The sequence below is a fragment of the Diospyros lotus genome, chromosome 4, assembly GCF_014633365.1.
Source record: "Diospyros lotus cultivar Yz01 chromosome 4, ASM1463336v1, whole genome shotgun sequence".
Classification (NCBI taxonomy): domain Eukaryota; kingdom Viridiplantae; phylum Streptophyta; class Magnoliopsida; order Ericales; family Ebenaceae; genus Diospyros; species Diospyros lotus.
Window position 1 is genome coordinate 40,636,619 of NC_068341.1, and position 26,041 is coordinate 40,662,659.

The 26,041-nt window shown below is 37.6% G+C and overlaps 2 protein-coding genes across 13 annotated transcripts in view; one reads left to right on the top strand and one right to left on the bottom strand.

Moving 5' to 3' along the window:
* The first annotated feature begins 615 nt into the window (after nucleotides 1-615).
* LOC127800573 (eukaryotic peptide chain release factor subunit 1-3) lies at nucleotides 616-5,022 on the top strand. The gene is made up of 2 exons (XM_052335272.1): nucleotides 616-912; nucleotides 3,448-5,022. Exon 2 carries the CDS (start codon nucleotides 3,490-3,492, stop codon nucleotides 4,798-4,800), a length of 1,311 nt encoding a protein of 436 aa, XP_052191232.1. The 5' UTR covers nucleotides 616-912; nucleotides 3,448-3,489; the 3' UTR covers nucleotides 4,801-5,022.
* A 2,574-nt stretch (nucleotides 5,023-7,596) lies between these two features.
* The window catches only part of LOC127799117 (transportin MOS14), a 38,405-nt gene continuing 19,960 nt past the window's right edge, over nucleotides 7,597-26,041 (bottom strand). For 4 of the 12 annotated variants that reach the window (XM_052332860.1, XM_052332859.1, XM_052332858.1 and 1 more), the window contains 10 exons: nucleotides 25,854-25,989; nucleotides 25,169-25,318; nucleotides 23,437-23,522; nucleotides 22,918-23,105; nucleotides 22,688-22,780; nucleotides 19,110-19,297; nucleotides 18,857-18,968; nucleotides 10,989-11,146; nucleotides 9,883-9,999; nucleotides 7,597-8,191 (listed from right to left, as the gene is read on the bottom strand). In XM_052332860.1, the coding sequence (XP_052188820.1) occupies nucleotides 7,964-8,191; nucleotides 9,883-9,999; nucleotides 10,989-11,146; nucleotides 18,857-18,968; nucleotides 19,110-19,297; nucleotides 22,688-22,780; nucleotides 22,918-23,105; nucleotides 23,437-23,522; nucleotides 25,169-25,318; nucleotides 25,854-25,989 (1,456 nt within the window). In that variant the 3' untranslated portion in view covers nucleotides 7,597-7,963. Of the gene's footprint in view, nucleotides 8,192-8,426; nucleotides 8,790-9,882; nucleotides 10,000-10,988; nucleotides 11,147-16,817; nucleotides 16,920-17,053; nucleotides 17,132-18,856; nucleotides 18,969-19,087; nucleotides 19,298-22,687; nucleotides 22,781-22,917; nucleotides 23,106-23,436; nucleotides 23,523-25,168; nucleotides 25,319-25,853; nucleotides 25,990-26,041 lie in introns of those variants that run through there. The other 8 variants (XR_008022547.1, XR_008022548.1, XM_052332857.1 and 5 more) reach the window with 8 other exon arrangements.

Genomic DNA, 26,041 nt, shown 5'->3' on the forward strand with positions numbered 1-26,041 from the left:
AAAAATACATTAATACGATGTTTTATGTTTAATTTTAATTTTAATTCATAAAAAAAATAAATATATATGTTGAATATAAACATAGGCAGGAGATAAAAAAGGCGACGATAGTGGTTGCAGCTATGATGGAGATGGACTCGACGATGGCGATGAGGCAACAACAATGGACAAAGATGGAGGCGACGAGAATGGGGCTGGAGATGGCAGCCGCTGTGAAAAAGATGGAGATGGCGAGGAGAAGGAGAAAAATGAAGATTAGTTAGAGTTTTGAGAAATATGGAGAGAAAATGAGATGGAAGGAGAAGAAGAAATGGATGGGGTTGAAAATTTGATAGGTATTGAAAGGTAAAATTATAAAATAGTTGATCAATTAAATAAGTTATAGATAATATTTAAAAAAAATTAAGGGAGATTTTTCTACAACGTTGTCTAATAATATTTAATTTTTTTAATTTTTAACAAATATATATAATTATATAAAACATATAGCGTGTAAACTTCACTCACAGTTTATAGAAGCGGTCAAATCGCTCAGCCGTCTTTAAATACGAGAATAAAGTGAAAGATGGCTCAAAGGAGTGGGACAGGGAGGCCAACGCGAAGCACGTCCCATGTAATGCGCCTTTTTGTCGCTTCTTCTTATTAGGCGGTGCTAACGGGGCTGACGATGAGTCCTTGCTCCCTTTCAATGGAGTCAGGGGCTCGGTTCGGGCAAGGCTACAGGTTACAGGCTGCAGCCTACAGCCTACAGCCTACAGCCAGCCGACATTACTCTCTCTCTCTCTCTGTATTTAAGTGATGAGGTCGTCAACTCTCTCATTGGGAGGACCGGATTCAGATCGCTAGGGTTTTCAGCTGTTCGCTCCCTCACTCGCTCGCTTCAGCCTTCACCACGATCAATCGTTGTATTCGGTAACTGCCTCATCTTTCTTTCGCTTTCTTTTCGTTCCAGATCTGTGCAGACTGTTCGTGTTCACTGCGTAGTATAGTATGAGGAGGAAGAAAGAGGAGAATGCAAAATATGATGTACAAAATTCTTCATTTTCTTGGTTGCTTCTTGATAATCGATTGGAGCTCGTGCCTTTTTATCTTCTTTCCCGCTTTCCTTTTCATTTCTGTTTTGACGTGTGTTCGTCTGCTGCTGAATTCTTCTGCTGGCCTCTAATGTTCTTTTAATTACTTCGTAACTAGTGGGAGCTTAAACATTATATTGTAGCTTGCGTTGCTGGATCTACTTATGAGAAATGATCGGCCTCAAATTGGATGCTTCATCAGAATGAGAATTTTTAGCATCTCAAGCCACAGAGGCTTTTCCCTAGGACAGTAACTATATGTTGACGGCCCTTTTGATTATTATTAGACTTAACACCAATGATGTTCTAACAAAAAACAAAAAAGTAATGTTAGGCTGCTGTTACTTTAGATAACATTACCAATAGTTTTATAGAACTTAAAACAAATTTTTGCATCACATGAAATTGGAAAGTACGTCACATGATTAGAACTAGATTATTGGAGAAACAATGTGATGCAATCTGTTCTGACAGAATAATGACTTCTAACAGTATTTCCAACCTTCTTAACTCCGTATCACCATAGAGAGATAAACTCGTGCTTATTTTTGCAAGGTCATTTAAGGGCTTGCTTGGCATTGTTTTGTTGTGGTTATTGTGTTAGGTTGTTTGAAAGCTCCATTTTTACATGAAATGGATAAGACTCTAAACCTGAACCTATCTCCATTTTTAACAAGCCTACCTCCACTTGCCCCTTGAAGTTAACAACTGAAGCTGATGTAATGAAATGCACATCCAAGATAGAGAAGAAGAGACACAAATTGCTTTTCCACCCCCTGCTTCCCATACATTTCCTAGTGGGCTTCTATTCTTCTCTTTGCTTTTCTATAACTTGGTTCATGGAATTGTTGTTGTATAGAAAACAGGATGCTAGCGTTTAAAATATATAGTTAAAATTATATATATGGAAATATGAAAATGAAGCCCCTTAAGTATTATATCCACAGTGTTTGGTCCTAGTTCTATAGCTTAGTTATTTTCGTGTGTTAAGAAACTATCAATTGCATAATTTTAGGTAATGGTGGACATCTAGATGACATTCTCCTTAAAAATTTTCAAGGTAGGTTTGATGCTTGAGAGTTGCATCCTCCATAACGTCAGATCTGTTTCCAGTAAGAGATGCCATATATAAGTTGTGCAGGAGAGTGTTCAAGAAGTGTTATCCAAATGTCAAATGAATGTCACAATTATGGAAACTAGAAAAAAGATAAAATCTAGACATGATTAAGGAATGTTTAAGAAGTGTCCTGTCATACATGGTTTCTAAATGCTCCAAAGAGCGTGGCTGATGATTTTTAGACGTAGAGATGATTCCTTGAATGTTTTGGTTGTTCTTGTTCCATGTTGGGAGGCTAAGGCCTTGGCCCTTGTTTTAGTGCAACTTCCAGAATAGAATGAAAGATTAACATATTTTTATTTCTAGAATATGAAAATTATTATTTAGCAGTTGAAACATTTACTATATTATCATATTTCACTATTTTATGTTATTTACTTTTAACTTCACAATTTTCTACTGTTTAGCTGTTAGGTCCACACCATGGAACAAACCTAACTGTCCAGTTCTGGGGACTGTTGCAATTTAGCTGCAGGTACTTAGTGTAGATATTGGCAGTCAAGTCTGTGGAACCCAAGTACTTAGTGTAGATACTGGCAGTCAGTCTGAGGAACCCAAGTCTTTAGCACTTGATTCTTTTCAAATGTGTTTTTATTCTTCCCTTCTAGGATCTTGACAAACCTGAGACCTCATGGTACTTGTAGTTATCTTAGGGGGTGGCATAGTTACCATTTCTAACCTCCTCTGCATGATAATAGCTGTATGGTTTCTTTTATGCCACTTTCTGCAAGAATTGTGTTGCACCATGGCTATTGTCCTCCTTGAGCTGAGAGCTTGCATCCTAATGAGAATTTCTTTGGCTTCAACAAGTACTTGAGCTGTTGAGATTTCCAATTAGAAAATGAAATAGATTGCCTACTTGTCCAATAGGATTATGAAGTACCTTGATGTTCATAAATTCATGATCTAAATGTAAAATTAAAATATATCTTGCATTGTTTATGATCCTGTTATGTCAGAGCGGGTCAGACGAAGAAAATACTTTTGCTAAAGCCATGAGTATTTGCATAAATATGAGTTGTAAATGCACTATGTTGCACACTGCATCTTGTGATGACATGACTCGTGATTTGCCCATTCATATGTTTATATATATTGTCTTCCTGGGAGGTGTTGTGGTTAAGAAGCACCATATTACCACATAACAATTTACTTGTGCATTTGTTGTTTCAAGTTTTTATTGAAGAAACATGCACTTGGAATTTATGCAATGAGCTTTCTGACCTCCACACCTGTATCTGTATATAATATTTTCAGGCTGGTTTATCACTGTATTTTTAGTGTGTGTCTTCCCTTGCAATGGCGGACCATGAATCAGACAAAAATATAGAAATCTGGAAGATTAAGAAATTGATCAAGGCATTGGAATCTGCTAGAGGCAATGGTACCAGCATGATATCTCTCATTATGCCTCCTCGTGATCAGATATCACGAGTGACCAAGATGCTGGGCGATGAATTTGGAACTGCTTCAAATATTAAAAGTAGGGTCAACCGTCAGTCAGTGTTGGCTGCCATTACCTCTGCTCAACAGAGGCTAAAGCTTTATAATAAGGTTCCGCCGAATGGGCTGGTGCTGTATACTGGTACTATTGTTACCGAGGATGGGAAGGAGAAGAAGGTGACAATTGACTTTGAGCCTTTCAAGCCCATAAATGCATCTCTCTACCTTTGTGATAATAAGTTTCATACAGAAGCTCTCAATGAACTACTAGAATCTGATGATAAATTTGGTTTTATTGTCATGGATGGAAACGGCACTCTTTTCGGGACATTAAGTGGGAACACCCGGGAGGTTCTTCATAAATTCACTGTTGATCTACCTAAGAAGCATGGTAGAGGAGGGCAGTCAGCCCTGCGATTTGCTCGTCTCCGGATGGAAAAACGGCACAACTATGTGAGGAAGACTGCAGAGCTTGCCACACAGTTCTTCATCAATCCAGCTACCAGTCAGCCCAATGTTGCGGGGCTCATACTGGCTGGTTCAGCAGACTTCAAGACTGAGCTGAGCCAATCAGATATGTTCGATCCTCGGCTGCAAGCTAAGATACTAAACGTGGTCGATGTTTCCTACGGGGGGGAAAACGGTTTCAACCAGGCTATCGAGCTTTCCGCCGAGATATTGTCTAATGTGAAGTTCATACAGGAGAAACGCTTAATTGGGAAGTACTTTGAGGAGATCAGCCAGGACACGGGCAAATACGTGTTCGGGATTGATGACACACTCAAGGCACTTGAAATGGGTGCTGTGGAGACCCTCATTGTTTGGGAAAACCTGGACGTCAACAGGTACGCGCTCAAAAACACTTCTACCGGCGAGATTGTCATCAAACATCTGAACAAAGAGCAAGAGGCGGATCAGAGTAACTTCCGGGACCCTGCCACCTCGGTGGAGTTGGAAGTTCAGGAGAAACTGGCCCTACTCGAGTGGTTTGCCAACGAGTACAAGCGATTCGGCTGCACGCTCGAATTCGTCACCAACAAGTCACAAGAGGGATCCCAATTTTGTAGGGGGTTTGGTGGAATTGGGGGTATCCTCCGATACCAACTTGACATGAGATCCTTTGATGAGTTCTCAGACGACGGAGAAGTTTATGAGGATTCCGATTAGGCAGCTTGCATTTAATTTTGGAGTTTCTGCAAAAGCCGCCGACATTGCTGCTGTTGCGTGTGATGTTTGAAAATCCTGTGCTCCCTCTTCATCTCTCAGTATGGTATGTTAAAAACTGGTAAAGACTTTTCGTAAATGTTGAATTCCTTAACTGTGTACTTTGTTAAAAATAGTTTGGTTATTCCTAATTAAACGATGAAGAAAGGATTGGGTTGTTTTCCATTTTTTTTTTTTAGCTTTTTTTTTTTTTTTGGTTGATTTTCTTAAAAGCGAGATTGATTCCGTAACAGTTTCAATCGCTTTTAGTTTAAGCTGTTGTGGATAACACGAATATGCTAAAATAAAGGGCTATTAGCACTAAAAAATCAAAACTTTTTGAGTTGTGGTGATTTTATTCAATTCTTCTAATTTTAGTAATTAAAATCGAATTTGTAAAATTAGTAGTAATTTTAATCAAATTGAAATAATGGGTTGCCCAGCCGTCAACTCTTGACTATGTGGCACGTTAATATTTTAGTAGGTCTATTATTGATTGAGCCAAAAATAAAAAAGAAAAATACAAAAGTTAAGGGTTAATCGGTTAACAAATAATGAACGAATCGGATTGAAAAAAAAAATAAGGTAGACAACAGCATCAGCACCAAAGATTAGGAACAAAAGTTTCATATAATCAGTTTAAGAGTCAAAATATCAAAACCTGATTAACAAGCTGGTGAGGCGGAAGCAGAGGATTGGCGAGGGAGCGCGCCCTTGAGCTCGAACTCCGAGGCAACCGTGGCTGCTTATTGGAGCTTGGCGCTGGATACCGTAGCGAAGCCTATCGATCAAACGGCAGCGCCCACCTGTGAGCTGCTGGAACAAAATCATGGCCGCGAGAGCTTGCTCGTGAATCACTGATTCCTCCTTCGCTGACCGAACTCGAGTCCATCGACTGCTCGAACCAACACCGTCGTCGCCAGGGGTAACCGCCGACTGGCTCAATACTCGCTTCATCTACTTCTTCTTCACCACCCTTCGAGACAAGCATAAGCCCATCGTTGCATGTATTGATAGATATGTATCGATAATATTATATATATATATATATGTGTGTGGAGATAAAATTGAGTGTGATTTTGTTCACCCCCTTTAACGGGGTAACTTTACCCCTCCGTTAGTTTGGGGGGTAAAAAAGTTATTTTGGGGAGTCTTCACCCACTCATTCCTCTCTCTCTCCCTTTCTCTCCCCTTCTCCCCTTCCCTTGCTCTCGTCATCGTCGACCCTCTCACCGCCTTCCGCTGCATCGCTTAGCCGCCTTTCACCTCGCCTCGCCTCTGCACCACTGCCTCGCCAACGCCTCGCCGCGCCTCGAGAAAAGGAAAGAGGAGAAGGGAGAGGAGAGGAGAGGGGGAGATTTGGAGAAGAAAAGGAAAAGCAGAGAGGAGAGGAGAGGGAAGGGATGTTAGTTTTCGCGGGAGTTATTTTAACCCCTGTTAAATGGGGTGAACAAAATCGCACTCGATAAAATTACATAATCAGTCCATTATGCAAATGTGAACCTCCTAAAATATTCACGTGACGTATCACATAATCAAGGATTGACGGCCGGATAATCCCTTATTTCAATTTGATTAAAATTGTTATTAATTTTATAAATTAAGCCTTAATTGTTAAAATTAAAAAAATTAAATAAAATCATCACAACTCAAAAAAAATTTAATTTTTTGATGTTAATAGTCCTAAAATAAATAATGGTGCAAACTTACATTTTAAAAGAATCTTTATAACTCAAATTGTGAAAAGCTCAAGAATTCTCGAAATTGGAACTCTGCCCGCCCGCCCTTCTTTTTAACAACCGTGTAGGGCTCTATTTGTTTCACTGAAATAAGGTGGAGGGTGTGTCTATAAGGGTTAGAAGAAAGTAAAATTATGTTTGGTTGTAACTTGATAATTACTTTTTAGAAAAATGTTCGTTCCATCATAATATATGAGGATGGTTATTTTTTTGGGATCTGAAATAGAATCTTGAATTCATTCGATCCAAAATAATTTTTATTTACTTTTATACCTTCCCTATTTTTTTTAAAGTTGAAAGACATTATTATACAAAAAATAAAAACTATATTTTATTAACAACCAAAAGATAAAAATAATATTTTATTATTTTTTAAACTAAAGATCATTTTTATAATATTCAATCTTATATATATATATGAAAAATGCTAATGGTACATAATTATGTGCACCTTGGAAACGAAGGGTATTTATATCATTTATATGAGTCGTGTAATCTAAAATATACATAAATAATATACAAATAACATGACCATATATATATATATATATATATTTTGTTCCATGTAAGTTCCAACATAACACACAAAATAATAATATTTCATTTGATTCAAGTCTAAATCCCTCTGCTTCCGTCAAGGGTGCCTTCCTCTTCCTGCTCTGTTTTTCTCAAATAAAACCTGAATGCTAAATAATAATTAATGAATTAAAATTCATGTAATTAATGAAATTTAAGCTTGATTTGTTGTGTATAAAAAAAAAAAAAAAAGACGAACTCTCTCTTTTTCTCTTCTTGTCAACTTCCTAGAATGGCTACATCTACATCTGCTAGTGATGATAAAAATATATAAAGATCTTCCTAAGAATAACTCAATGGATTTAAGTCTTTGGCAGTTCCTATGTCTCTTTCAAGTCCAATGAATTCACGCTGTGAAAACTACCTTTTTTGCAAAATACACTAGCGGGAGACCATACCAAAATAATCCTCTCCCAACTCTCACTAAAGAAAGCGCACCATAAAATATTAAATCTCAAGAGACTAAATTTGCTTTGTTCAATTATTGTCTGTAAAGCTCTTACACGGGCAAAAATATGAGCCAGAAAATTAAAGACAAAAAAAAAAAAACCTTACAATTTTAGAGGCTCGGCAAAATTGGGGATACTCATACTGTACATTAAAGGCCAAATATGCTACTAAGGATTATCAAATTCTTTTCTTTTTCTTTCCTTTCCTTTTCTTTTCCTTTCCTTTCTTCTTTTGAGAGGGGTGGTTGTTAACTGGTCCTCCACCAATTGACTAGACTTGAGAGAAGATGCGATTGATTTACAACTGTTTCAGGTGCCCCCTAAGCAGCGGCGACGAGAGCATAGAGCAGCATATTATATCAATCAAGTCAGGTTTGGGACACTGCGGTGACCATCCGCAAATTCTCGGACTAAACGCTTGAGAACTCTTCCTCCTTTGCCTTGCATATGCCCGTGATTGTCCTTTACTGCATCACAGCTCCTGCTCTCGACATAATCAATGGCTGCACTGCCAAGTGCTTTCATCCAAACTGGTACTAAAGATTCTGCCTCCCCCTGTTTCAGGTACTCAATCGGTAACGTCTGTACCTGCTAATGATTCAGTAATTGAGTGGAACTGAAACTGGAAAAGCCCAAAAGAAAATGAAAAAATGAACCCAACACAAAGACACTGTCCATGAGGCATTTATTGCACTCACTCTCTTTAAAACCAAATTGATTTCTAGAAATAATAATCCTATAAACTGGCATTCAACAGCATGGAAAACAGGGTCAAACCGAACCCTCAAGAGTCTATACATATTAAAAGGTAAAGAAGCTAAGATACCTTAACAAACTGGCCTCAAATAGCCTGAAACAAAGTTCCTTGAACGGTAAATGCTTCTTCAAGAAAGTTGTGTCCTGACAACCTATTTCTTTGCAGCCAACCAAGATGCAGTCCTCCCATGAAAGCATGCCATGAGAAAGAAACGGGCATACCACAACCATAGAACCAAATTTTGCATGATTCCATGATCACAACCCACAATCTTGATGTCCTACTTATTCATATTCACAACTTAGGGAGGGTCAATAGCCCAACAAATTTATGTGCCATGTTTAAAGCATCAGCATGTTAGGAGTGGTTAATCGATTTCAAACCAGATAGGGAGACAACTAGCTCAATAAGACGTGCATCAATTGCGAATCCCTGAATCCTAGATGCAAAGAAAGATTAGAAATCACTTTTTTCTAGAGAGAGCATCTAGAAAAGCTAAGTCATTTTGGATGTATTCAGACAGTAACTCATCTAGCTTTCTATCTCAAGCCTCTTCACTTACCAAATATATCTTAAAAAACAAAAAAAGAACAAAGGGAAATCACACTGCTTTATTAAGCTAAAATACTTGTTAACAAAATCTTCCTTAATACAAAGCAGAACAAAAACCTAATGGGTCTACAGGCTTAATGTTCTATTAACTTTTTTTCTTCCCTATTAAGATACTAGAGGACTAGCTTTAGTAGTAACTATAAGGTTGCTCTTTTACAATTGGAAGATCATAGGCTCAAGTTGTGGTAACAACATTTTTACAGAACAAAGGGTAAATCCAATCTCTTCCCAATAAGGCATAGACTAGATGGAATTTAATTGACAATCTCTGGATTCTCCCTCTGTTCTTTCTTTTTCATCTTCTCTTTACCTCCTCTATTGTCTTTATTAACTGGTTCTTAACCAAGTTCGATAACAAAATATGCAAATTTCCCAACTAATTCTGAATGTCATCTATTTAACGACCAGACCTTTGTGATGTATCATCTGGTCATGTTGCACATGATGACTGATAAAGCACCAATCAAGGTTTCAAGGGTCAGGATTTCCATAACTATTAGTTGGCCCTTCCAAATGCCTATTCAACATCTGGGAGAACACAATATAACAATATTTAAAAAAAAAATTATATTGACCATGATTTTTTTTAGCAATCTTTTGACCAGCCAACAGTACAAATCTTTCAGTTAACAACTGAAACCAGAAAAACAAAGAGATACTAATCTGTTTGGTGATCTGCCTCCTGAAATTTAGTATCTGAAAACTAAACAAGCCATCATTCTCATTGGTCACGCTGATTACCTTGCAATTCCTTTAGAACCCAACCCCCTAATCTAAGACATTGTTCAGAAGGTTATGTTTCCAATTTTGCATATAAATGTTCACTTGCAATGCGCGCACGCGAGCGTGTGTTGGGGGAAAACACACGCACACACACACACATAGAGAGAGAGAGAGAGAAAGAGAGACTGACCGCAGAGCGTAGCCACCCATGCAGAGACTCCCAGCAGAGAATACCCTTCCATGTTGTTCTCTCAGCTAGACTGCATATTGCAGCCACTTGTTGCAAAATTGTGGCAGACTTGTGAACCTATAAGCAATAGAGCAACAATAATTTCTTAGGTGCACTTGTACAAGGATAAAAAACAAGTAAATAAATTATTACTAGTTTTTAAATCACACAGAGACTGCATGTGTTTATTGTGTTCATAGAGAGCTTGTTTTAGATTTATTTGGCTTAGCATAATATTACATCTGTACTGTATTTTCCTTTTTGTGGATTGATTCATGTGAGAAAACGAAAATTATAAAGAAGCCCATTTTATTTGACGCTAAAGAAAATAATCAATAAGAATCAAATAGCAGGAAACAGGAGCATGGTAAAATTTATTTTACAGATTGAAAGAAAATTTCATTTGGACTCTACATTCCCTACGAAGATGAAACACAGAAATGGACAAGACAAAACCTCTTCAACACAACATAATCCACATACTTGAATCACATAAAAGAGTGATGCAATGAAATTAATGTGCTTAGCATCAACTCTCTTTCCTTGGTATTGAGAGTGCAGATGTATCTAGATTAAGCATTTAACTCTAAATCAGAAGTTCAAAACTCCAAATAATTTTGCAGACATTACAGAAATATAGAATTTGTGTTGGAAAGATGACCAATTACAATAACTGATAATGACAAGGAAAACACATTGACTCCCGAGACTTTCTAAGCTTCGTGTTTGATTGACCATATTACATAAACATTCAGGTCATAAAAGAAGAAAAGCATATCAACTTCAATTATTCAATTGCATCACTGTCCTAATCTTTAGAGGTTTTACTGATAACGCACAAAAAACACACCCACATTTAGCACTTGCATATAAGGTAACATCCCATGCGTTTAGTCACAGGAGACTGGCTGTTTTAAGTTGTAACATGTAAAATAAATAGAATATCCATAAATCTACAACCAAAATATGGATGTTTTAAGGATAATGCTGTCCTGGCTAGTTCATTTTCTGTTCTATTCCTGTTTATATTAATGAAAGAAATGGGATTTAAGGATAATTGTACTTACCCTGGACATTGCTGAAACACCAAGTAAAGCATACACCACATTTGATACAAGTCCCTCACCACTATGAGATATGATCTGAATTGTGACGGCCTCATATGATCCTTCAGAGATGCTAGTCATGGATTCCAACAATGATACGAGGCCAACCTCCAAGAAACCTAAAGATCCATTGACAAATGTATGCGAAATATCAAAACAAGACAACCCTTAAAAAAATGCAATATTTCTAAAAGATCACAATGAGGTTAGTTTCATATTATATTTCTAAAAGATCCAGTATGCCAATGTCTATCAGAAGCAAGGAAATGCCTTCGGCCACATATAAAGTTCACATAGACTTGAGTTTCTGAATACAGTCCCTGAACCATTTCAAGCATTAGGCATACAGCAGGAGCATTTTGCACTTCAATATGTCTTTACAGTTTTATGTAACTAAAAATCATCTTTCTTGAGACTGACTCATAAACTTCACACTCATTCTTTTTTCTCAATTTAATCTTTAATAGTTTTAGTGTCTCTCTTAAGGAACCTATAATAAGTTCAAGATTAAAAAAAAAAAAAAATTATTTCAAATATGAAAACTTAATAGCATATTGTGTTTTGAGAAGAGAAAAGTTTTCAGATAATATTTTATTCACAATGAGGTAATTATATATATACACACACACACACATCAATCTACAAGGTACAACCATAGGACAACATATCTATCTAATATATATGTACAACACTATCCAACATATATATTATATATATGTACAACAACAGTTATAACACTCCCCCTCAACCAAGCGCATATATCATATGTGCCTAGCTTGGTACAAATGTAGGCAAGCCGTGGACCCTATAATGTTTTGGTAAGAAGATTAGTCAGTTGGTCATTAGAACCAACAAATGAGGTACTAATCTCTCCAGAAATCAACTTCTGCCTCACAAAGTGACAATCTATCTCTACGTGTTTGGTTTGCTCATGAAAAACTAGACTAGAGACAATATGAAGAGCCGCTTGATTATCACAAATAAGCTACATTGGCCCTGAATCTCCAAATTTCAGCTCCATAAAAAGTTGTTTGAGCCAAATCAACTCCCAGGTGGCTAAAGCCATGGCCCGATATTCCGCTTCTGTGCTATATCTAGCCACAACATTTTACTTCTTACTCTTCCAAAATGCCAAATTTCCTCCAACCATGATACAATAACCGAAGGTAGAGCACCTATCTATGGGGCAACCAACCTAATCTACATCAGTATATCCAACTACCTGCTTGCGTCATTTATTCTTAAGCAACAATCCTTTACCATGAGCACTTTTAATGTATCTCAAGATACGCACTAAAGCATGCCAATGACTATCACAAGGGGAGTCCAAGAATGGACTTATCGCACTAACAACAAAATAGATGTTTGGCTATGTAATGGTGAGATAATTAAGTTTCCCAACCAGTCTCTATATCTCCAAGGATCCTCCAATGGCTTCCCCTTGTCCTAGTACAAGCTTAACATTAAGATTCATAGGGGTATCTATAGGGCAGGAATCAAGCATAGCGATCTCTTCCAAAATATCTAAGACATACTTTCTTTGAGAGATGCACACACCATGGGCAAATTGAGCTACCTCAATGCCAAGAAAATACTTCAACCTCCCCAAATTCTTGGTCCGAAAATGAGAAAGCAAATGAGTCTTCAACTACCCAATACCAACCTAATCATTTCTTGTAATAACAGTGTCATCTACCTACACCACCAGTAATGACTCTACCAGGAAAATGGCAATAGAAATAGAATGATCAGCTTCATTTCTATTTATACCAAAAAGATTGGATAAAATAACTGAAGCGACCGAACCAGCACCGAGGAGATTGCTTTAGGCCATATAAGAACTTCTTTAGGCGACATACCAGTCAAAACTCCCCTTGAACAACAAACTCAGGAGGTTACTCCATATACACTTCCTCTTGAAAGTTGCCATGAAGAAAAACATTTTTAATATCCAACTGATAAAGAGGCCACTGCTGAATAGCGACCATAACAAGAAAAACACAAACAGAAACAATCTTAGCCACGGGAGAGAATGTATCACCATAATCTAGGCAAAAAAATTGAATATAGCCTTAACAACCAACTGAGCCTTTAGACGATCAACAGAGCCATCCGGACCAACCTTAACAGTAAACACCCACCTACAACCAACAGTAGACTTCCCCAGAGGGAGAGGAACTAGATCCCACATCTCATTAGCCAGCAAGGCAGACATCTCCTCATCCATAGCATGTCTCCACCTAGGGTGAGAAAGAGCTTCAGCATCTATCTTAGGAATAGAAAAAGAAGAGAGAGCAAATACAAAAATAGAATAAACAGGTGATAAATGGTGATAGCTCACAAAAGTATAAATGGAATGAGGATTTCGAGTGGAACGTGTACCACAGTGAACAAGAGCATGGGCAGAGTCGAAGGGAGACAGAATAATGGCATCAATTGAAGGAAGACATGAGTATAAAGGAATACCATTATCGATAGTAGGAGGAGCTAGAGCTGGAGGCACTAATGGAGGCTTAGAACGATGCTAATAAGTTTGAAGAGGACCAAGAGGAACAAGAACAGTACTGGAACCAGAGGAGAGAAAGTATCTACCAAGTTCAGGAGAGTAGCACTTGTATCCCTTCTTATGACGAGAGTAGCCTAGAAACACACAATTGAGCGAGGGAGGAGACAATTCATCACGACCAAGGAAAAGACGATGGACAAAACAAGTTGATCCAAAGACACGAGAGGGGATAGGATGGATGGGATCATAAGGAAAAGGTAAAGTATGTAAAATGGCCCCATTCAAAACATTGGATGGCATCTAGTTGATCAAATAACCAAAAGTGAGAAAAACAGCATCCCAAAAAACAACAAGAACATGCATGTGAAAGAGAAGCATTCGAACAGCCTCAATGAGATGACGGTTTTTACATTCAGCCACCCTATTTTGTTACGGAGTATAATGACAAGTGAACTGATGAACAATAACCCCGAGATGAGAGAAAAGCCAAAATGCATGAGAACAATATTCCTTGCCATTATCAATGCGAAGAATTCAAATGGTAAGGCCAAATTGAGTAGAAATTTTATTACAAAAGGAAGTGAATAAAGATTGCAATTTAGTTCGATCTTTCATTAAGTAAAGCCAAGTACAATGAGAATGATCATTAATGAACGTAACAAAATAGGAGAAACCCTGTTCAGACTTGACTCTACTAGGACCCCAGATGTTAGAATGTACAAGATCAAAATAAGCATCAACTCATTTATTAAGATGACTAGAATAAGAAGAACGAACATGTTTGCCTAGCTGACAAGACTTGCATTCTAGAACATTCAATGAAGACAATGAAGGAATCATCTGACGAAAAGTAGATAAATGAGGATGACCAAGTCGAGAATGAATTTGAATAAGAGATGCCCCTGTAGTAGCACATGCATATGCCATAGATGACGGCAGGGCAAGATGGTAAAGTCCCTCAAACTCATGTCCAGTGCCAATCATCTGTCCCATACCTCAATCTTGCATAAGAACAGAATTAGAATCAAAGATGACATGACAATTCAAAGAATGAGCGAGACGACTAATAGAAATGAGACTATATGAGCAATTGAGAACATGTAAAATAGAATTAAAAGAAATAGACGTAAGTGGATTAGCCCTACCGATACTAGTGGGAAGGGTTTTAGACCCATCAACCATAGTGATAGGAGGAAGGGAAACAGAGGAATCAAAATGACAAAATAAAGATTTATTACCAGAGCATATAAATATGCTCTGAAGTAGTAGAAACAAGAATCCAAGGACTAAGTTGAGCATGAGTAAGACATATGAGTACCAGTGGGTGACCGAGCAAAAGGAAGAGATCCTTGGGCAATAGAAGCTACAGGGGATAAGGCCTGCGAAGTTGCCTGAAATTGACGATACTCAACCAACTTCTCAGTAGATATTGTACATGTAGAAGCTAATCACTTAGTATGAGAGATATCAGGTACCACGAACTATGCGTCTGCACCCTCAAGAATTGCAACATTGGCCTTGGGGGCGACGATAGTAATTACAATAAACGCGCTTACTATTGCGGCCACGCCCAACACCTCTACCACAACCACCTCCAAGTCCAATCTCAAAGGAAGATCTAGGAGTCTGAGAGGCAAGTATAGATCGCTCTCCAATTGAAACCTCAGAAAATGTTTGTGTACTACGAAGGATTCGGACAAACACCTCTTCTATGGTAGGTATAGGGGGATTACTCAAGATCTAAGTGCGAACACCCTCCATATCAAGCCCAAGGCCTACGAGGATAAGGACCATAAACAACTTGTCTCTTTGCTTCTTTTGCTCAGTGAGATTAGCTGTAACAAGGAACATAGCATTAAAATCTGTCACAATAGACTAGATATGACTCAAGTAAGTAGGCACATCTAAGTCCCCCTTCTAAATATAGAACAAATTACTAATAATAGTGTATAAACACACAATATCATTAGTATATAGTTGTTGAGCATTAGACCATAGATGTTAAAGGCACGCCTAGGCGCAAGGTGCCTTAAGGCGCCAGTTTGACGCCTCGACTAGGCCGAGGCGAGGCATTTTTCGAGAGGCGCCGGGGCGTGAAGCATGCCTCTATCACGGCAATGCTGTGACGCTCAGCAGTTTCCTTGGTTCAATATGAACCTAGGTAGTGAACTAAACAGAGAGGAAGAAGGAAGAGGGAAATATAGAAGAGAAGTGAAGGGAGGAAGAGAAATAAGGAAGGATAACAGATTCTTTGATTGAATTCTTGAATACCTTTTACAGAAGAGAGAATAGGCTTATATAGCTTAGCCGAGAGTACTGCCACAGAGGATCACTCCACCTCTAACAAACTATTTTGTCCTATTCTAGCATTTAGACACCTGGCAGATTCTACCATAGCAATCTTCCTAGCTGGAAAGTAACCATAACAAACTATCTAGTTGGAAAGTAAATACACGTAAGGAATAAAAATACTAAAGTAATACATATAGGTAATAACCGATCCTTAATTCAAAATTTTAACTGCTAGCCATCCGTTTCTGGTCTTGTGACAGCCTCATGAAACCAGCTGTCAAGCAGCCCGCTGCCCACCGAAACCAGTTGCCATTCTCAGTTCCAGCTTGCTCTCATGAGTTTTTTACTTATTTTATCTGATTAGAATTAGAATTAAACAAACTTGATCACAATCAGGTTCAACTTTGCCTAGGGCTACTCCATACACCTAACGGCCCAAGCCTTCGCTACCACCACAGGTCTCCTGAAAAATCCACATTTGGGTGTTGTCCCAAACTATTCGGGCCAAGTCAAATAACGGGCTTCATTCTAGAAATCAAGACATACTTCAACAACTTCTTTATTGATTGTGGAATTGTAGTGTTTATATGATTGTTTAGATCTTTGCATGATAATTGATACTTGTTTGAGTTTGAGACTTTGAGTTTAAACTTTGATGATATTTCTAATTTAGAATTTGAATGATGAATGAATCAACTTTAATGTTGTTAGTTTAGAATTTGAAGATGATGAATCATGAATGATATGCATGTGTTATTATTGATAATTTGATAGTTGTTTATGATTTTACAAAATTTTCAGTTTTTTTTTTTCTAAAAGGTACGCCTCGCTTCACAAAGGCGCGCCTCGCCTCGTGCACCTCGAGCCTCAGGCTCCAGAACCCTTTACGCCTCAATGCGCCTATCGCCTTTCAGAACTATGCATTAGACCAAATATCGAAACAATTCTTATAAACACAAATTAAGAGGATTAAATTAACATCTATTGACTACCACAACAATGTAACCAACTACGCATCTATGTGATCCCATACAGTCTTATCTGCTTCAGCGAAGTCAGAAAGCTTCATAATCAAATGGTTGCTAACGCCATGCCTGCGAAACCACATTCAAACAGATAATGACCATGACATATAATTCTCACCATTCAATTTTTTAGTGGTAATGACTGTAATACCAGAAAAAGACGGCATAGGTATAGGAACGATCACAGTCAAAGAGGAACTCACCACTCCAGGATTTGAAGAGGCCATAGTGCAAAACTCAAGCCCAACCAGCAATAGCACAACCCCGATCTGAATCAAAATCTTACAAACCAAATCTGAACCTGATGACCTAAAACAGATCTAAAGTTGCTGCAAACTAGACTTGAAATTGCAAAACCCATATCTGAAACCAAATAGCACTGCAAACCAAATTTGAAACTGTAAAGCCCAGAGCTGGTTCAGGTGGCTAATGGTGACGAAGGTGGCCGATGATGATGGAAGGAGAGTCGAGTTCACGCCAGTCAAGGAGAGATATGCACACCAAATCTAAGAGTCGAGTCGTCGACTGAGGAGAGAGATGTGCACCAACGTTGGATAGCGGCGACGGCAAGCCGAGTGATCGGCAATGGTGGCATCGGCTAGAACTAGGGTTAGGGTTTGTCTAGAGGCTTTGATACCATATTGTGTTTTGAGAGAGAAAAGTTTCCGGACAATATTTTATTCACAATGAGGTGTGTATATAAATACACACATACCAATCTACAAGGTACAACCATAGGATAGCATATCTTTCTAATATATATGTACAACACTATCGAACATATATATGATATATATATGTACAACACCAGTTCTAACAGTATATATAATAAGATAATACTACCACCATCAACTGGACCACCCTAACCAAATAATCGCATTCGTCACTTTCAACACTAAAACTACATCCAACATAAGCATTATTGCAATTATCTTTTGCCATTACAAGACACCAAATTTATGGACCATTACTATAAGCAATTGCTAATATTACATTTTTACCACCATTCATTGTTTTCTTAACTTATATCCCAACAAAATAAGCCTTTCAAGACAGCTCCAAGCATGCACAACAATGACACAAGTTGGCAACATTATATGCCTGTGGACCATACCTACCTCTTTATTCCCCTCCTACATGGGTTTGTCACTTAGATCTGCCAAAACTAAGGCACTTTGAGATAGGGTCATGAAGAGGTTCGAGAACAGACTTGGTGATGAGGGACAAGGTAGGAAATTTATCAAAGATCAAAATCCTATCTTAACGAATATTCTAAATCCCGGAAATATATCTTTCAAAAACTAATTATGAAAGAAATAAACAAAAAATATTCTAAAAAAAATAGCAAGATAGGAAATGTTTTAGAAGATACTATTAATAACAAAGTAGGAAATATAATCCTTCCTAAATGAATTGGCCAACCCAGACCAGCCATCATCAGAATCCATCTGTTCCGGCCAATTCATAGCTGGAACCCAGTGATGGGTTCTGGGTTCCCAGTTGTGGATCCCCCTCGGCTGGCAACTTCTTTTATTTTTGTATTTTATAACTTTATTTTGAATTAAATTTCACTTAATTTAATTTAATTGGATAGTGACTAGGGATAATTAAGTTAATTTGGTTTAATTAACGTAGTTTGTAATGGTGGGGGTGTCCTAGCAATTTAGAAAAACTACAGGGACAGTGAAAAACAAACTACAAGGGATGCCCAGCCCAAAAGGTAAAGTCCAGGTGTGTGGTCAATTTACCTTTAATATTATGAGAAAAAACGGATGATATTAGCGTCAGGAGGTGGGGAGGAAGATGAAGGAACTTTTTTATCAAGTGATAAGAAAACTATTACATTTTTAGCTTATGGATTTGGGTCTAAATGTAAACTACACGGGGACCAAGATTTTCCAGGCAAACAAAAGAATCTGATGGAAGTCTAATTGAATGATGACTGATATTAAAGAGATAACAATTTGGCATTAAATATTAAATATTAGTGTTACAGTTGTACTTACAGGACATATACGACATTGCTGCCAGTGCAGCTCCTCGGTGCATGGCCGTACAGCATATAGCTGCCTTCTGAAAGGATACTTCAAGAAGAGAACCAGATGCAGCTAGTGCTTCCTGAGACATATCAAAGTGACAAGTCAAGTGACACAACTAAGAAGTATGGAAAACATTTCCAACTTCTTAAAAAAGTGCACGTGCATGCAAGGAAGGAAGAGAGAACTCGAAAAATAAACCTAAATGAAAGGCCTACAAGACCTTGGGACAGCAACGAACAAAAGCAGAAGAAAAATTAGTGTAAGCCTCCACCAGATCAGGTTCTTGGTCACATATATATGAAGAATTAAGAGCCATTATCGATGCTGCATATGTAAATCTTTCAAAAGTACTGATGAATAGAGGTCCATATTCCTCCTTAGTTCCAAATTCTTCAAGGACAATAGAAGCTGCAAAGAAGGATAACACAGCCAAAATGAAACCGAAACATAAGTAGAAAATAACTCATTGTCAAGAGAAGCTAACCATGTGATGAGAACAGAATTATATTTGCATATATGAAGAACCCTGTCCTGATTATAAATCATATACATATATAAATATATCAGCTAATTGGAGCTTATTAGCTTTGTATTATTCAATTTGCTTCATATTTGTGGTCTTTTTGTATTAGGCTTCAAGCGTAATCTAATTATGTCATATAAAGAAGATTAGGGTGGCATTTGAGCAGCAGTAAAAGGTTGCTTCATAGGTACCGGGGTCATAGCTTCAAATTACAGAAACCACTTCTCTGCATGCAGGATTAAGACTACATACACCTGACACTGATAAAACCCTAGGGTGAATCCAAACACCCTCTTCAGATCCCTCAATAGCGGGAGACTTATTCCCTGCCTTGTTTAAATCATAAAGGAGCTAATTTGATAAAAGCTTAAATGACATTTCTTATGAAGCATGAAGATATATACAAAAGCAATGACTTGAAAATTTATATGAAATTGTATGGCCATCAAAGCATTAACTTGATTCAACTAAAATAATGCACCTAATCTGGCCATGTATTTGTCAGTTGTCAGCAGTGTATGTTATTAAACAATTTTATTTTCCAGGTGTAGAATATAACAGGTGAAAATTCCTGGGTGGCTGTAGAGGGTTGCTGGTTGCCTACAGATGTTGAATCAAGAAATCACGTGGCAGGAAATTCAACAATTCATGTCCTATTCGTCTCTACCTTGCTGTGTTTTTGGCGAGTTTAATGTAGTTTTGAGGTGTGAGGATAGGAGTGGTATGGGTTGGGCTAAGGGAAGATTGGCATTCAACATATTTGTTAATTTGTTCGGTTGACATCCTGTTGTTGGGACATAAATGCACTTGGGCAAATGCTGTTGGGGCGAGTAAGCTAGACAGATTTATGGTCTCTTCTGAATGGCCCTCTACTTTTCCGGGGTTAAAATTTTGGGCTTTCCTTCAGGTCTTTCAGATCACACACCTCTATTTCTTGATTCAGTTCCAGTTAACTGGGGTCCTCAGCCTTTTTGGTTTTTGGATTTCTGGTTCCAGTTATCAGACTTTAAGAATATGACTATGGCCTGGTAGGCATATCTAGGAGGGAATATGTCCAGCCCCTTTTGTGTGGTGCAATGTTAAGACATATCAAAATTCTTCTTAAGGAATGGCACAAATGGCATGTGCATAATCTGGAGGCAGCAACAGATAGGTGGGAAGCTGAACTGGACTCCTTAGACAGAAATTGAATTGGGTTCTACATCTTTTCCTGTTCAAAATAGGAGGATCTTTCTCTGGGGTGAGCAAGTAAGTTTGTCAAAACTCAAAGAATCTTATTGGAGGCAGCATTCTAGGATTAAATGGATTAAAGAAGGGACCGTAATATGAGGCTTTTTAATCTCTTTGCTTCATCTAGGAGCAAGAGGAACTACATTGGTGCTTTTCATGATGGGCACTCTTTGTCCTCTGATCTGGAATTAATAAAGCTATCGTGGCTGAGCTCCAAAATCATTTTCGCAAGGGGCTGGGGGATAGGCCTTCAGCTGCAGGTCTGAGTTTTAAGTGCTTACTTCCCTCTTCTTCACAATCTCTCCATCATAGTTATTAAAGGCGCGCCTAGGCGCAAGGCGCCAGTTTGGCGCCTCGCCTGGGCTGAGGCGAGGCGGTTTCTGCAAGGCACTCGCCTTGCAAGGTGAGGCGCTGAGGCGAGAGGCGCGCCTCATGAAACCCGCGCCTGCATCCTTTCTTCCTCTCCTCTCCAGCATCCCCTCTTCTCAGTTTTAGCATATATACATCACTACTTATTTACATTTTCTTTAATGTCCACATTTTCTTTTATTTATATTTTACCTTCCATTTACTTTAATACATAAATGTAAATAAGAAAGTACCCCCCATTTGGATTCAATAAAAATATCTAAAAAATCAAAATCCATAACAATAAGAAAATAGAATTTTGATTTTAGTACAAACTCAGGATTTAGCAATTTTACAACCCCCAAAATACATACCTACTATTTCTTGAAAAATTCATTAAAAATCATTTTAACAACAATGGATATTAACTATCAAAATACCGGAAGATAGTTTTTCAAAATGAAAACATTTTCTTATATGTCTCCTTATAATGCCCTAATCTTCCAGACTTAGAAAAAATGCGCTAATCTTCCAGACCTAGAAAAATAGCATTTTTCAAAATGAAAGCATTTTCTTGATTGTGGACTTGTAGTGTTTATTGATTGTGGAGAATACTAAAGCTATTCCAAAATGTCCTCCATCAATAAAACAAGAGATTGGAGAATACATGCAAAAGAAGAAAAATAACAGGGAATCAAGGATGAGCAAAATATGGCACCGTAAGATGATGATTTTCAATTTGGTGAAGGGTATGATGATGATGATGATTAAAACTTCTTTATTGATTGTGGACTTGTAGTGTTTATATGTTTATTTAGAACTTTGCACGATGATTGGTACTTGTTTGAGTTTGAGACTTTAAGTTTGAACTTTGATGATGTTTCTAGTTTAGAAATTGCATAATGAATGAATTAACTTTGATGTTGTTAGTTTAGAATTTGAAGATAATGAAACATTAATGATATGCATGTGTTATTATTGATAATTTGATAGTTTTTTATAATTTTACAAGATTTTGAGTTTTTTTTCTAAAAGGTGCGCCTCGCTTCGCAAAGGCGCGCCTCGCCTCGTGCGCCTCGCGCCTCAAGCTCCAAGACCCTTTGCACCTCGCTGCGCCTCACGCCTTTCAGAACTATGCTCTCCATTTACTCTTGATGAAGTTTTAAGGGCTGTTTGGGAGTGTGATGGCAGAAAAGCTCCAGGACCAGACAGATTCAATTTCAACTTCTTTAAAAGATTTTGACCTCAGATCTCTTCTGATGTTATGGAGTTTATTGCTCATTTTTATGCTCATGGCAGGCTGCCATTGCATTTTTGGCAGTAGGAGGTGATTGGTATTAGCTTCAGATTCAGGGTGGTTCTACCTCGAGTGTGATTGTCTTTTGGCTACTAATAGCAGCTGAGGGTGGTTTCAGTTTCTTGCACCCTATTCCCTTCAGGATTGGATGGCTGTTGACCTCTGTTTTGTCATTAAGTCTCATTTGGTGGTGTGAGGGTTTTGATCTGTTTGGGTTTTGATCCATATCTTCTGTCAAAAAAGAATTCCAAACAAATTTATCATGAACGTAACCAAAATGGCATTAGTTGAAGCTGTGTACAACATAGTGTCCACGAAAGAAAACATATAGACAGGAAAATAAAAAGATATTACCATCAGTTCCTATTAAATGGCCTCTACTGCAATGTAAATAGCAAACCTGTTCTAATGTAGCAATCATGACCTTGGAATGACACAAATTTTGATGAGAGACAATCTAATACTTTTGGCAATAATGTTAGGAAGTGTTGACCTGCAAATAACCAAGTGTAAATTGCATCAAAAATGCTTTGCCAACAAGTTCAAGCTTTATCAAAAAGCCAAACACATCCAAGAACAAATCCTTAATATTAAAAAGAAATTAGCATTGGCGAGTAGAAGCACCAATACCAGAGGAATGAATTGCTTGTGAAAGAGCCCTGCAAGCTGCATTGGACAAACTTCCACTTTCCATGTGTTCTGACATAAAGAGTTTTTCAAGCATTGGCCAGAAAACTCCCAGCACTGCAAAGATTGGATCATCTGTGGTAGGACTGGTTGGCAGAGGTGTTGCCAGATGACTAAATATAATTCCAATCCTGAAAGCAGGTGAACAACAAACAAAGTAAGTTCAATTGTAAGTACACCTTATTGCAAGGAAACGATTTTCACTTTAACAAGGATGGATGTATTTGACACAAACTTTTGTAAGACACACTTTTGCATGCCTGGGCAACAAAATTCAATTCTTCACTTCAATGTAGAAGTGAAAGAAAATGTCCAAGATATACAAACTTCTTGTGCTCTTAAAAAGCAGTCAGCACTGGAAACTACCATATCTGAACAAGGAAATCCAGGCATTTTGCGCAGACACAGGTTGGGGAACATATCCTAAATCACATGCAAGCAATTCAAAAGTAGAAGGCAAACCTGTACAACCCTCTTGCTGCAGAATTAATTATTTGCGTATAAGTAGCAGGATTCTGTCTCAAAGAATGCTCATGAGCATCATCGATCTAAAGAAAGATGCACAAAGCTTTAGCTGGAATGCAATAAAAAATTAAATGAATAATTTGCAATCATTTGTTAATGGGACTAACTCTTTATTTGGCATTGTTAAAATGCAAATCAACAATGTAACTCCTAGTTTGGACTTTTGCTAATCTAAAGAACCAAAAGTTAGATGAATAGCCTGCAGTCAGAAACTACCACATACTTTCTCAGAAAAGAAACTTAGGTTAAATATAGCACAAGGAAGCTTAAAGAGTTGCAGAAATGCATATATTCATAAGCAGCTAGAAGATCTGTGCTCCAACTTGCTTGTTTATAAAATATTTACAACTGCAGAATTAAGGGTTTGCAAAAAGGAGAAAATGCTTTGAGGTAAAATGTTCCAGAAGAAATTTCATTTAATCTGGTAGCAAAATGGTTTTCAGCTCTAATTATATGCATAACAAATGCAAGTTGAACATAATCTTGTGGTAGAAAATAAAGGATTAGAAATTTGGGGTGACCAACAGAAACTGAAAGGCTTCTAACCCTTCAGGTGAAGATCAAGCTCATAACTTCCATTTCATCTCATAACTTCATTATGATCCAGGTCAGGTAATATGATCACAACATTGTGAATGGCACAACCAGGTAACACATGTCGGGGCAATAGGGAAGGAAAAAGAATCAGAACAAATTCAGTATAACAAGCTCCATTTTTTAGAACAAATAAAACGAGCAACTCCTTCCTTTCAACAACAAAATCCCATCAGTATATGTTTATAAGCAACTGTTGAATACATAATCTAAGCACTAATACAGAAGCTCCAAATAAAATACAGCAGGAACAAAGTTGAATATTTGTGAATGGCACAGAATGTTGGGCAGATAAGCACCAACATGTGCCAAATATGAGTCTAGTTGAAATGATAATGTTACAGTGGATGTGTGGCCATACAAGAAAATCCAAAATAAAAGAAGTCATTATTTGTAATAAAGGTAGAGTGAGACCTACTGAAGATACAAGGAGAGAGTCATAATTAAGATGGTTTGGACATGTAAGAAGAAGACAAACAGAGGGGGGGATAGAGAGAGAGAGATAACTTGGTGGTAAACTCTTGGGTATGACATAGATATAATGGCCTTACAAAGGATATGGCTATGAAGAGAGATGTTTGGAGATCCAAGAATCCATGTATTCTACCCCCACCTAGTGGAATAAATGGGTGGTGTGATGTTGCAGAAGACAGTTGAATATTGAAAGGCAAGAACCAAAATCTCTTTACTATCTAGTTTGTTGTTGTCAAACAAATTGATTTACATAGAACTCCAAATTAACTATCAATTTCCTCTTTGATTTGTTATTTGTTTCTGACATCCACGAGTAAGTATTGAGATCTGCAACCATTAAGCTGAACAACAGAGCAGATCATCAAGGTTCAAGCCAATCTGTTTCACATAATTGGGCATAATATTATTGTGTCATCTTAGAAAGCCAACAATAGTAAGGGCAGAACACATACAGAGACAAACAAAATGAGAAGAAAACAGGAATTGAACACAAAGTGCCATAAAGATACTTATATATCCATGGACCAAATGGCTGAAACAAAGTATATGTATCATCATATTTAATGAATCAAGAGACTAGAAGAGTAGCAGCAAAGCTTACAAGTTTCCCTATAGCTTCATAACTTGGAGAAAGCATTCTAGCCAACAAGCTGTTTCTTATCTCCTTGTTAGGAACAACACCAACAATTAGAGTAATTGCGCTCACAACTTCCTCCTCATCTTCCACAGCTAGGTGCCTCTTTTCCAAACCCTAAAAAGATATTTACTTGTAAGAGAACAAAGATCACCACAGAAAATGAAATAAAATTACAAGAATTAAAATTTCAATGCCACCAATGGTCCAACCACAAAGACAAGTCCAAAAGCCATTGGGGTATAAACACAAGTCACATGATAGGATGTATGACATATAAAGCAAAATAAGGCCCTCAAATATAATGTGAGGAACATGATACAAAGAAACATGGAACTTTGCTAAGTTCCTCTCCCCTTTTGGGTTAGAGGGGGAGAAAAAGCTCGGGGAAATATAGACCTAAATTTAAAATTGAATACAATTCCAATTTTCAACAGAAATGGCAACTAAAATATGAAAAAGGGTATTTTTCTAAGCCCTTTAATTTAAAACTGTTCTCCAACAAATGGGTGCATGAACAACCATGCCAAGAAATGGGATGAAAGAATATTCTAATGTCAACATAGATAAAAATCCAACTCATTTTTCTAAATAAGAGATATAAATAAATTACATGAAGCATGAAAGGAATTAACTGTGAAATATTACTCACCTCCCCTATCCATATTAAAATTTCCAAATTCGAGGGTTCATACATCGCTGCAGAAGCATCTTCACAAAATTTACGCAAAGCAGTAGCACAAGCATTGGAAGACAAAGGTTTTGAAATCCCAGCTCCTAGAAATAATCTGAAAGTAGCAAATTAGTTGAGTGACATCAAAAGGCCAGATTGGGGAAAAT